Genomic DNA, 11779 nt, shown 5'->3' on the forward strand with positions numbered 1-11779 from the left:
ATAGTATAACCTCTATAAAATAATACTCGATAAATTAATAACCTCGATAAAATCAAAAATTTGTCCAGACCCAACTTAGTACAAAGTTGGACTCCAATCAATAAAATAATAAGATAATGATTTCTAAAATATACCAAAATCCTAATCTTGTCTAGTATATAATGAATCTATACTCAATATTTTTTAAACTTCAAATCTATATTGATTTTAACTTTAAAATCTCTCAATCGTAATTTAAAGTTGAGACATTGTCTTCTCATATTATAACAAAAATTAGTGAAGCGTTGTTGAGGATTGCAATGAATCTTTCCGAGTGATGGGTTTCAAAGCTACCGAATCATCTTCAAGTTCGTTATACATGAACCTCTTTAAATTGATAATCATTAATTTATCGATATAATAATATCTCATTAAATTAATAAAATATTCCAATCCCATTATTATTAATTTACAGAGGTTTTACTATATATGTTTTTTATTTTTCTATTATCTAAATATTTTACCTGAGAACTATTCATTTGAAAACCAACTTTTATAAAAACTAAAAAATTGAACAAAACACACTGTAATCTAAACCTAACACAATGTGTTTTCTAAAAACACATGTTAAGTTTCAAATCAAAGTGTGCTTTTAATAGCACGTAAAAACCAGAAAACTAGTCAAATATAGTGTGATTTGAAATTTAACACAATATGTTTTCATAAAACAACGTGTTTTAGTCACTTTATATTACCTATTACTCCCTTAAATATAAATTTATTATTATAGTTAATTAATTTGTGGTTCTTATATTTATTCTATTGTTGATTTGTAACGTTCAAAGCATTTGTAGGCTTTTGCTTTTATATAGAGTTTTCATATGTAAAATAGACTTTGATCCATTTCTATTACAATAATTATTTTTCAAACCCATACATAACATAATATATCTATATATCTATACTCTATATTAAAGAAAATATTCCTATGTTGAAAGTTACATGGGGAAATATCTAAAATACCCTCATATGTAATATTTTCACTTACAAGGCTACAACCCTTTAAAATATTTTCACATACACTATTTTCTTAACATTAATAATTAAATTACACTATCATCCTTTATTTTTCTAAAATATTTTCATTAACCTTTTAAATCAATTACTTTTATATGAATTATCTACGGCACTCGACGTCGCATCCACCACCAACACTCGCCTCCACCACCATACCGTCGTCGTCACGACCACCGCCGCATCGCGTGGGTACAATGCTAGTATTAATAAACAAACTAATCTATCCTCTTTTCAACTCTTTATCTTTAAAATACCATTAATTTTCAACACATTCCTAACTCGCACACTAAATCTACCAAATATATTCTTAAAATGTTTTACACCCATATTTATCCAAATTATCTATCTCCTTTATTAATTAATTTAGATAATTCCATCTAATATCTCTATAATATTCTTAATAAAGTTATTTACAAAAGATATATTTCTTAACCATAAAATAACTACACTACTGTCAATTAGTTTTATATTAATAACTACATCGTTACCACCACCGCCATTAGCACCACCAGTTGCCGTCATTGCCGCCGCATTGCGTGGGTACCATCTCGTCATATATATAGGGGGATGAGAATATAAAAATCAGAGGCAGTACCAGGAAAAAATCTCAGGGGAGCCAAAAATAAATGTGAAATAAAAATATAAAAGGAGTCAAAATGTTAAAAACCTAAAAAAAATAAAAAAATTAAATCGATGAAAATTTTGAAAATACATAACAAATCTAAATTTTGAGGGGACATTTGCCCCCTTGCCCCCCATTTGATACCGCCCCTGTATGAGGCTGTTAGGTACCTCATACCTAAGCTTAGGTACGTAACAAAATTATATTATCATCCCCATATATATAATATATATAGATATATATATATATCAGATAACAATAACAATAAACTTACAAGTATTATAATTACAATGGGTATGTTTGGCATGAAGTTTTTAGGAGCTTTAAGCTTAAAGCTTTTATTAAAAAGTTTTTACCTAATAAAAAATCTTGTTTAATTGAAGGAGCTAGAAGCTGTTAGATCATGCTAAAAAGCTCCGATTCTTAACGCTACTAATGTTAGCGTTTCACAAAAGCTGCAAACTTTTACCTTGTAAAGTTACTTAAATAACCTCCTCTTAATTCGCTTAGATAATTGCTATAACAATATCACGTGAGATTTATGCACAGGATCATGACATATATTTTTCACTTGGCACATGCGTTAATGGAAATGAGAATATATACGGCACAACTTGCAAATGACTACAGTCTACAGCACAATCGATTTTGTTTTTTATTTTTATTTTGTAATTGTATTTGGTTTTAAGTATTACACATTTTTACTCGTATGTATCATATATACACATATGTGCATGTATATACGTAGAAAACAAGTTTTTTATATATGTATTATATAGGAATTAAATTATGTTTTTTCTATGTATTTAAAAATTATAACGTATTTTCATACACACATAACAATATTATCTTTAGTGCTAAACTTTTTTTTATTTTTACTTATGTCTATTCTTGTCATTTTAAACATTTTGTTAAAAGCTACAGCTAGTTTGCCAAACACATAAATATATCTAAAAAGCTTTAGCTACCAGCTTTCAGTTACAGCTTTCAGCTACCAGCTAGTTTTGCCAAACATACCCAATATTTAAATGAAGAATGGTTGATCACATTGAGCCATTGAGGTAAAAAACCAAAACATATACATTTGCTATCGAGTGACTTCGCTTAATTGTGTTAAACACTTAAATAAAACTTTATACCAACGGTATTTCCCTTTACCTTTTTTCTACACATTACGCTGCAACAAATATCCACAACCACACAAAACTACAATATACATGACAATGAGGAGCAAATGTCATCTTGGACCAGAAAGCTCCATTGCTTCGGCTACAAGTGAAGTTTCTTCAATGTAATCTGAATATCTTTGTGGAATACTTTCTAAACCCTGAAATCGTGGGGTTTCAACACTTTGTGATGCTTCCCATCTTTCCACTAACCCTTCTCCTTCCAACATTCTTAATACTTCTGACATCTTTGGACGATAACCGGGGCTAAACTGAGTACACAACAGTGCAACTTGAACCATTTCTTGCAACTCGACCCTGTCATATTCATTTTGCAGTGCTTTATCCACCATTAGGTTTAGTTTCCCTTCTAGATGGAGCTTCTTTACCTGTCAAAAAGGAACTACATTACTTATCTATGTTGTCGATAAAGTCTGTTAAGCCCCCTTATGACTTATATGTGCAAGATTACTAGGTCGCCAGTTTGACCCATTTACTTATCTATGTATCATTTGTAACCTGTCCAAGGATATCAATAAGAGTAGTTGAAAAAAAACATTGTCAACTGGGTCACCTGAATGTATTTCTATTATGCATACAATCTGTAGAATGATTATATTCAAAAGATAAGATTATTACTGAAACTACATAAATTATTATGCCAGACTAGACATACTAAATGTTTATAAAAATTTCTATAATTTTAAGCAAAAAGTAACCTAAGGCAACCTGTCTTGACCTGTGTCAAGATTACACAATTTGACATAAACCAGTTTCAACCCAACACCTCATTTGATGACCCGCCCATTTTGTCAACTCTAGTAATAAATGAGGTTTTAGGCTAGAAGAGTACCCAGTCTAGCATTATGCCTTTCTGGTTGGCAGCCCTTCCAAAGTCCAAAGCTTTTTGTCCAGTAATTAGTTCAAGAAGGAGAATCCCGAAACCAAAAACATCAGTTTTGTCTGAAGATTGGCCAGTTGAGAGATACTCAGGGGCAATGTGGCCCACGGTGCCACGAACAGCTGTGGTAACATGAGAATCACGGTGGTCTAATAGCTTTGCCAGCCCGAAATCACCAACAACAGCCTCAAAATCTTCATCCAAAAGTATGTTTGCTGCTTTAACATCACGATGTATGATTTTCGGGTCACACTGCTCATGCAAATACAGCAAACCCCGTGCCGTTCCTAAAGCAATACTCTTTCTCCTCAACCAGTCCAAAACGGGCCTTCCCTGGATATTATCTGCTACAAACATTTACAAAGATTGTTAATAGTATTACTCTTCTAAATCAGCAATCCAGGTAACAAGATTTCTAAGTTCAGAGGAACCATTTATCAAAAGGTACGCTTTTGACTCTTGATTCACAATAGTTGGTACCTTCAGATCATATTCGATACTGAAGTGAATTAGGATACTCTTTAGAACACTAGATGATACAATCAAGAACTTTTTGTCTTATTCAAAGTTATGTAGATGGCAAAATGGGCTGGTGTGTCAAATATGCTATTGTTGTCTTGTTGGTACAGCCTGAAATGGGTTTTTTGGGTTGAATGATTAGTTGGTTACCTCGAAAAGTTTGTGTCCAATATGATCGCATAGTTTTTAGCATCTACTATGTGTATCCAGTGTTGTAAATATCGGATTTATCGGCCGATATATCGGTTATCGGCCCTTCACCGATAAGAAAAATGACTTATCGGGCAATTTATCATTTTGGTCAAACTCGGCACTTATCGGTCAATATCGGCACTTATCGGTCAATATCGGTCAAAAAAAATTGACCACTTTTTTTTTAAAAAAAACTGGGTTTTTATCAAATATTAGGGTTTATTACTTTCTTTGATTCAATTTTTTCTAGCTAACTTTTAATTAATTCTTTAATAATCTTTTAATTTCTAGTTGTAAATTGTAATTACTTTCTTTACTACTGTTTTTCCCTTTTGAATATAGTCTATAGATACTTAAATTTTGAAACTTTAATTGTAATTATTTTTTTTCTACAGTTTTATATTCTAATTATTGATTATTGATGTATTGCATTACAAATTGTATATATTGTTAGTATATATACAAATTTTAGATAAATTCCTTTACATTTTAGGGTATCCGATATATCCCAGATATATCCTATTTATCGCTTATCGGGGGTCGGCCGATAATAAACTGATAACCGATATTTACAACCTTGTGTGTATCTAATTTTTTTTTAATAGATTAATATAGGAGGCTTTATGCATTGAAAACACACATAGGGTCATAGGAAGCCATCTACCAGTTAGACCCAATCAGTTTGAGCTATTAGGTTATTATATCGTCTTATCCAGTTAGTGATGAACATTATCCAAATGAATCCATTCAAAACTAAGAGGTCCAAGACTTTCATATCTAGAAAAGCTAGAATCCAACTAAATTCTAAATCTAGATATTAGTATACTTGACTGCGTAGGTCATACCTTTTAATCTTGATGCAACACTGCCATTTGGCATAAACGGGTAGACAAGAAGGCGCTCATTTTCAGTCGAGCAAAATCCCCAAAGGCGTAAAAGGTTACGATGAACCGCCAAACTAATTGTTTCAACCTCCGTCTGAAATTGAATTTCGCCTCCAAAGGTATTACTGTCTATCAGTCTTTTAACAGCTACCGTCGTACCATCATTCAGTGTCGCTTTGTAAACAATTCCATATCCACCCTTGCCTAGTATATTTTTAGCATTAAAGTGGTCGGTGGCAGCACGAAGTTCCTTAAATGTGTATCTCCGTAAATGGCCTAAGCATACCTCTGGATCATAATGTTCTGCATAAGTTTATTAAATTCAATTCTGTAAATAAAAGACTGGTACCCTTAGTGAGAATAACAAAAAGAAATACGATGAAATAGATAAGACACAAAGATGACTAACCATTAACATCAAAGAATATTTGTTGGTTTTTACGATATTTCCACCATAGGAGCAATGTGATAACTAGGATAATTAGAAATGCAGCACTTAAGCTTGTCCCGAGAGCAACAGCCAAATGGTGACTTTTTTTATTTGCTGACGGTTGGCCTAGTAAAAAAAAGGTTAGAAAAGAAACCTCTCCCACACATACTTTTATACAAATGGCAAGACATTTTAAAAGAATACAGATACATAAGACGGGACTTTTACGTATTGATATGGATTACCTGTGAAACCATCTGGTGGAAAAGAAAGAGGCTCCGGATATATATTTGAACAATTATTTGCAGAATTCTGCCCACAAAGTAAAGGGTTGCCTATGATTCTGAGGACAAAACAACAGAAACATCAGATAAAAGCAAAAAAGTGGGCATGACATGTTGTGTAACGGGTCATAATCGGTAAATCTATGTCCCGGTTAAAGGGGTCAGGTCTGACCCGACAATGCTTGTATAATTTGCTGACCCATTATTTTGCCTCATTTTACAGGCCAACCCTTTCTTTTTTGCTCCAACTTTTTAAATGGTTAGTGTATTATATACATTTAGAAAAGAAAAAAAAAACTAACAATCTAATTTATTTATAAAGTAGACCGGATGCCGGATGGCAATGACAAGATAGGATGAAGGAGATGAAAAACCCACCGAAACGTTCTTGCGGATAGTTTTGGCAAAGGACCACTGAGATTGTTATACGAGACATCTCTACATAAGCAAATGGCATACACATTAAGAGATTGTTATATTAAAGCCCATAAATCGGTATATAAACTTGACACGAGAAAAGTAACATACACAAGAGTGAGAGCTCCAACTTCCGACAAAGATTCAGGAACCGTGCCAGTAAGACTATTGTTGTTCAAACGCCTGTCTTGCTCAAAGAAAGTGTAATGGGTAAAATTTTCATAATGCATTTGTACTCGTATACTGAAATGAAGACTAAAACTTACAAAAAGTTAAGGTTCTTGAGATCCCCTAAAGAACTAGGCAGCTGACCACTGAATAGATTTCCTGACAGATCAAGCGTTTGAAGCTTCTGCAATTTCCCTATTGCATCCATAATCGTCCCAGAGATTGCGTTGTTCTGTAGCGTACTACACATTTGTATCAAATTATAAATTTCCAGAACTATGGGTCAAGTTCACACAAATGAAGAACAAGCTTAATTAACAACTTACATGGATTGCAAGTTACTAAGATTTCCTAGTGCTGGCGATAATTTCCCGGATAAGTTTTGACTAGGAAGCCCTCTGAGCAAGAAATAAAACCCATATATAAGTACATTTATACCAACAAAATTATGGCAAAAAACTCTGAAACCCACAAAATTCAAGAGATTATGATTTAGTGAAACTTACAAAGCCAAAACAGAGCGATCAGAGTTGCAAGTAACCATTCTCCAACTACAAGGATCTACAGAGGATAAATCCCAATTGTCCATAACATTTCTTGGGTCCTTTAGATCATCTTTTATAGACATTAAAGCTACAACTGCATCAATTAACCAAAATTTGTTTAGAAATATTATCAATACTCTGCTGTTTTTTTAGTCATTTTCCCTTGCATCATACTCTTTATGCCATCAAGAATGGTAGTTAAAATTAACTTTCTTTTATGTTTACTTGATTAGAAATTCATAGGCAGATAACTACATACATATAGATCAAGATCAAAAGATAAGTGATTTTAAATTAATAGTAATAAAGATTAGAGAGCATTAATGATATCAATTCATTGAAGACTTTAAAAAATAGAGCAACTAAACAATGCAACCAACCAAAGTGAAATTTGCCTAATTTGAGCAAGTAACTTCTCGAGTAAAAACGAACAAGATATAATGCATACAAAAATAGTTTATCAACAAAATACCCAAACTTGGCAACAAAATAAATGAAAACTAACCTTCATAATTGACACCAGAAGGAGAAAGAGTTGCATATGCAACATTTAGCCATGTCCAAATACAAAAAGCTCCTAATACCAATATCTCACAACCACATAATCTCATCTCCATACTTCAAATAATCTTCAAAACTTGCACAAATATATCAAAGAACAAGAACACAAGTCATAACACATTTGTCAAATTAACTTTTTCACCGTATTAACATATGTATGCTTGTCTTCTCCAAATTCCAAAAGATAATGACACCCAACTTTTTCTTTTTCTTTTTTTGCAAATTCCACCTTTAATCTTGCTCAAAAAAGGAACAAATTCACAAAATGCTCTTGACCCACTTCATAAAATTCCCCTGTTAGAAATTCCCAGATGCTAAATTTGCTATTTTTGTGATAAAGATTCAAACTTTTTGTGTATAGATGCAAAAAGATTGATTCTTAGAAGAGTTTATCTACACAACGAATGGAGTTGGAGAGAGCAGGTATAAAAGAACACCTCACAATAAGATTGCCTTAGGGGGGAGGGGGGTGTTCACACAGGTACAACAAAGGGAATTTAAATAAATAAACTACTGATTATGATTCTAGTAACCAAGTTAGGCCCTACTTTCAATTTATATTTTCAATCTTCGGCTTATTTAAAAAATTGACATAATCTTTATCTTTAGCTATTTTTAGAGGGAAATATTCTTTTAACTAATTAACTTAAAGGTCTTTCTAATTATAAGAACATGACATGTGACATGATCAACAAATGAGATCAGGTAAAAAAATTACTTGACTCCACATGTCAATTTCCCGATGTTTTAAAAAGATCTTTTAGAAAATTAATCATTTTCTATTTTAAAAACGTCTATAGATAAATATTTTTATTTATAAACTACCAGAAATCTAACCGTACGATGTATAACAGTAAATGGTTTCTAAAATATTTAAACCTTTAAAGTTTTTTTTGTAATCGACGAAAAGTGGTGACAGACAGCTTAATTGACCGACCACATAATACCATGATCTATGTTTTTGGTATAATATAAAGGGTTATTTGTGATGTTAAAAAAATAAAAAGTTTAGTTTGTTTCGAATGAACAAATAGTGTTAAAATAAATAATTTTACCATGTAAAAAGTGATTATAAAAGTTTTAAAAATTAAGACACATATTTTCATATAATTCATAGATTTAACATAGTATATATTTTTAAAAGTATTATACATATATATATATTCAATAATTCATTTTATCAAATAATGTTAATTTTAATAGTTTAATGTTATAAATAAAATAAGTCATAAAGCAAAACAAAATATATCATAGCGAATACTATATAATATTGACCGTCCTAGTTGAATATCGCCACGTTATGGAAACATATTATTTTCTTATATAATATACGGAAAATGATACATAGTGGTTAAAAGTCAGTCTAATAATCTTTTCGATAACTTGTTTATGGTAATTCATATATTAAATAAAGTTTAAAAAAAAAAAAAAGTTACACATATCATATAACCAATTTGTTAAAAAGTTTATTACAAAAGGTTACAATGATTTATTTAAAGTTATATATCAAATAATAATATAATATAATATATACTATGAAAAGAATCAAATAATTGTTCGGGGAAAAACAAAGACATTTGCTTTTTATTCAGTGATTGGACTGAAGGATGTATGTATGTCTCTGTGTGTATATGTATATGTGTGTGAGAGAGAAAACAAAAAAGTAAGAATTTAAAAAGAAAAAGCTTTTCTTTGCAGGTAAAATTTTGGCAGATCACGTGCCTGGATTTGTCTCGGGCTTTGTTGGTATTTTGCCTTTTTCTAACAAAAGCTACAAAAGTTTCCCTTAGAAAGAGTTTTCAAAAATGATTTTGTTTGGTATAACATACCGTGTCCATAATTTTTCTGTAAGTAATGATATATTTTTTAAAAATTTCTTATAACTATAACAGGCCTGGAAAAGGAGGTAAGGTCTCGCTTTCCTTGTCCACTCAAATGTACGGCATCTGCCATGTTTAGGCCCCTTCTTCCCTTCCCTAATAAAAGAGTCCACTGCCTACTTTAGTAGTCTCAAATAAGGCGTGCCCCTTTCTTTAGTAGGTGATTCACTACCGAAGCTAAGAAAATGTTGGATCAAGAAAATTATGATATTTGTTAAAATTAATAGTTGAAATTATGTTAAAAAGTTAATAAACACATGTCATGATTTGAAAATTTTTAAATGATTTGTAAAAAATTAATCATTTTCCGAGAAAAAATTAATTTACATAAACTTTAATATATCCTTCCTTTTTTAATTATAAAACAGGATTTAAAAAGGATTCTTTATTTATATTTTTAATAAGGTGATAAAATGGAATATGTGGAAGAAAACGAGGAGTTAAAGGACAAAACATTCTGTTGTCAATTTGTCGATGCCTCACGCCTTTTTGGAATATTTATCATTATTATATTTATATTGATATTTTATAACGTTATAATATATAATATTTATATTCTATAGGTTTTTTATTTCGTTATATTGGCCCAAAACTAATTACGACTCCCACAACAGCAAAGGTATTTTTGTTCCTCGATTATTCTCCACTTTCTGTAAAGATAATAATAATATAGAATATTATTTAATCTTGATCAATAATAAATAATCCATGTCTTCCAAGTTTAATAAATTTAGGGTGTAAATCAGTGCATAACAAACATCATATTTTTATGTAAAATGTCAATTTTGTTTAAATAACATCTTCACTTTTGTTAATATCTGCATACCCGGCCCACATCTACAATTGTATAGTAGTAAAATTGATTCTGGTTAATTTAAAATGGATTATACTTCTTCACGAAATGATATATCAAAATAAGTGATGGATTTGTTAAATTTGGTCTTTATATTTGATGGATTTGACGATTTTTTCATATATATTGTTGGAAAATGCTAAATGAAACTCTTAAGGCTTCACTTAACGTGCATAAAAATGTTTTACAGTTTCATATCAAAAGTCCATCCCTGATTTTTATGGTAACTGTACAACTAATTAATGCACCTTAACAAAAGCCCGTAGAGCTTTGTTTAAGGGCTTTCGTTTAGCAAAGACCATTGTTTCACTCATTTTAAAAAACAAATAATTTGTTGATTAATTTAGTATGGAAAACCCTTTTTTTTCATTAATAAATTTATTTGACTTAAAAGATTTAGAGATATTACTTGTCATCAAGAACTTAGATTCGTTGTTCAGAAAATAACTAGAGGATTCTACTCCATATATCGGTGGAAAAAACCTACATAAGAGATGACATGGGAGACACATATTGATAAAACGACCACCACCATAATCATCTCCGACCACCACCATGATCCTCCGGCGACGACAACCATCTCTGGCGAGACTTACACATGTGTAATTTAAGTACAATTTTTTTTAGGTAGATCACTCATCACCGGTCACCCCCTATGACCTATCACCCTCAATGACCTATCACCTCCACCAGCTTTGGTTTATGAATATTCTTAAGGGTGAAGTCTGCTCCGAATTATAATTTTTATTCAACTTACACATGTGTAAGTTGTACTTACTTACACACGTGTAAGTCTCGCCCGAGATGTCGCCGGAGATGAATATGGCCGGAGATGTCGCCGAAGATGATCAGTGGTGATTAGATCTGATGAAAATGGACGGTCTAGATAAAGTCCCTAAAAGTCCTTAAAATAAGGAGTCCCTAATCTAACCTACCCCAAAGGCCATATAAGCATTTATATCACTTTGCAAATCAATCTTAATTTTACTTTACATATTTCTTTTTTTTCTTTTGTGTTACGCCCGTTTTATATATATAAAGAAAACTTCATTTAACTTATGATAGATAAATATGTATTCAGATGATACATATTTATTCGACAATGCCGAATAATAATTTATATCAAACGACACAATGGAAAAATTAGAAATTTCGGCATGACCTCATCGTAATATCAACAATCCATAACTGATATTTTAATCCAAAGAACCTGTTTATAAAGAACCAAATTACTTGACATGACTCAGATTAACGACCACATTACCAATTTAAAGTAATCGACACATTAAATTCGTAAAATA

General features: G+C 31.2%; 1 protein-coding gene across 2 annotated transcripts; it reads right to left on the minus strand.

Moving 5' to 3' along the window:
* Positions 1–2740: 2740 nt before the first annotated feature.
* On the minus strand, positions 2741–8213 carry LOC122610073 (protein NSP-INTERACTING KINASE 3-like). Of its 2 annotated transcripts, XM_043783055.1 has the most exons (11): positions 7690–8213; positions 7146–7278; positions 6966–7037; positions 6738–6881; positions 6583–6654; positions 6433–6492; positions 6016–6113; positions 5750–5896; positions 5302–5643; positions 3698–4089; positions 2741–3233 (listed from the first exon to the last, which is right to left on the minus strand). In XM_043783055.1, the coding sequence occupies exons 1-11, from the start codon at positions 7799–7801 to the stop codon at positions 2916–2918; spliced, it is 1890 nt and encodes a 629-aa protein (XP_043638990.1). In that variant the 5' UTR covers positions 7802–8213; the 3' UTR covers positions 2741–2915. The 2 variants fall into 2 exon arrangements, with proteins under 2 accessions (XP_043638990.1, XP_043638991.1); XM_043783056.1 differs by lacking the exons at positions 7146–7278; positions 7690–8213 and having other exon boundaries at positions 6738–6871; positions 6966–7011.
* Positions 8214–11779: the final 3566 nt, after the last annotated feature.

Source organism: Erigeron canadensis, chromosome 8 (assembly GCF_010389155.1).
Source record: "Erigeron canadensis isolate Cc75 chromosome 8, C_canadensis_v1, whole genome shotgun sequence".
NCBI lineage: Eukaryota > Viridiplantae > Streptophyta > Magnoliopsida > Asterales > Asteraceae > Erigeron > Erigeron canadensis.

Excerpts from the sequence above, each read along its gene's own strand:
- LOC122610073 (XM_043783055.1), bottom strand. The coding sequence starts at position 7,801 with ATGGAGATGAGATTATGTGGTTGTGAGATATTGGTATTAGGAGCTTTT. Across the intron at positions 6,655-6,737 it reads CTCAAGAACCTTAACTTTTT|GCGTTTGAACAACAATAGTC; the intron begins GTAAGTTTTAGT and ends TGAGCAAGACAG. Across the intron at positions 6,114-6,432 it reads CTATCCGCAAGAACGTTTCG|AATCATAGGCAACCCTTTAC; the intron begins GTGGGTTTTTCA and ends TTTTGTCCTCAG.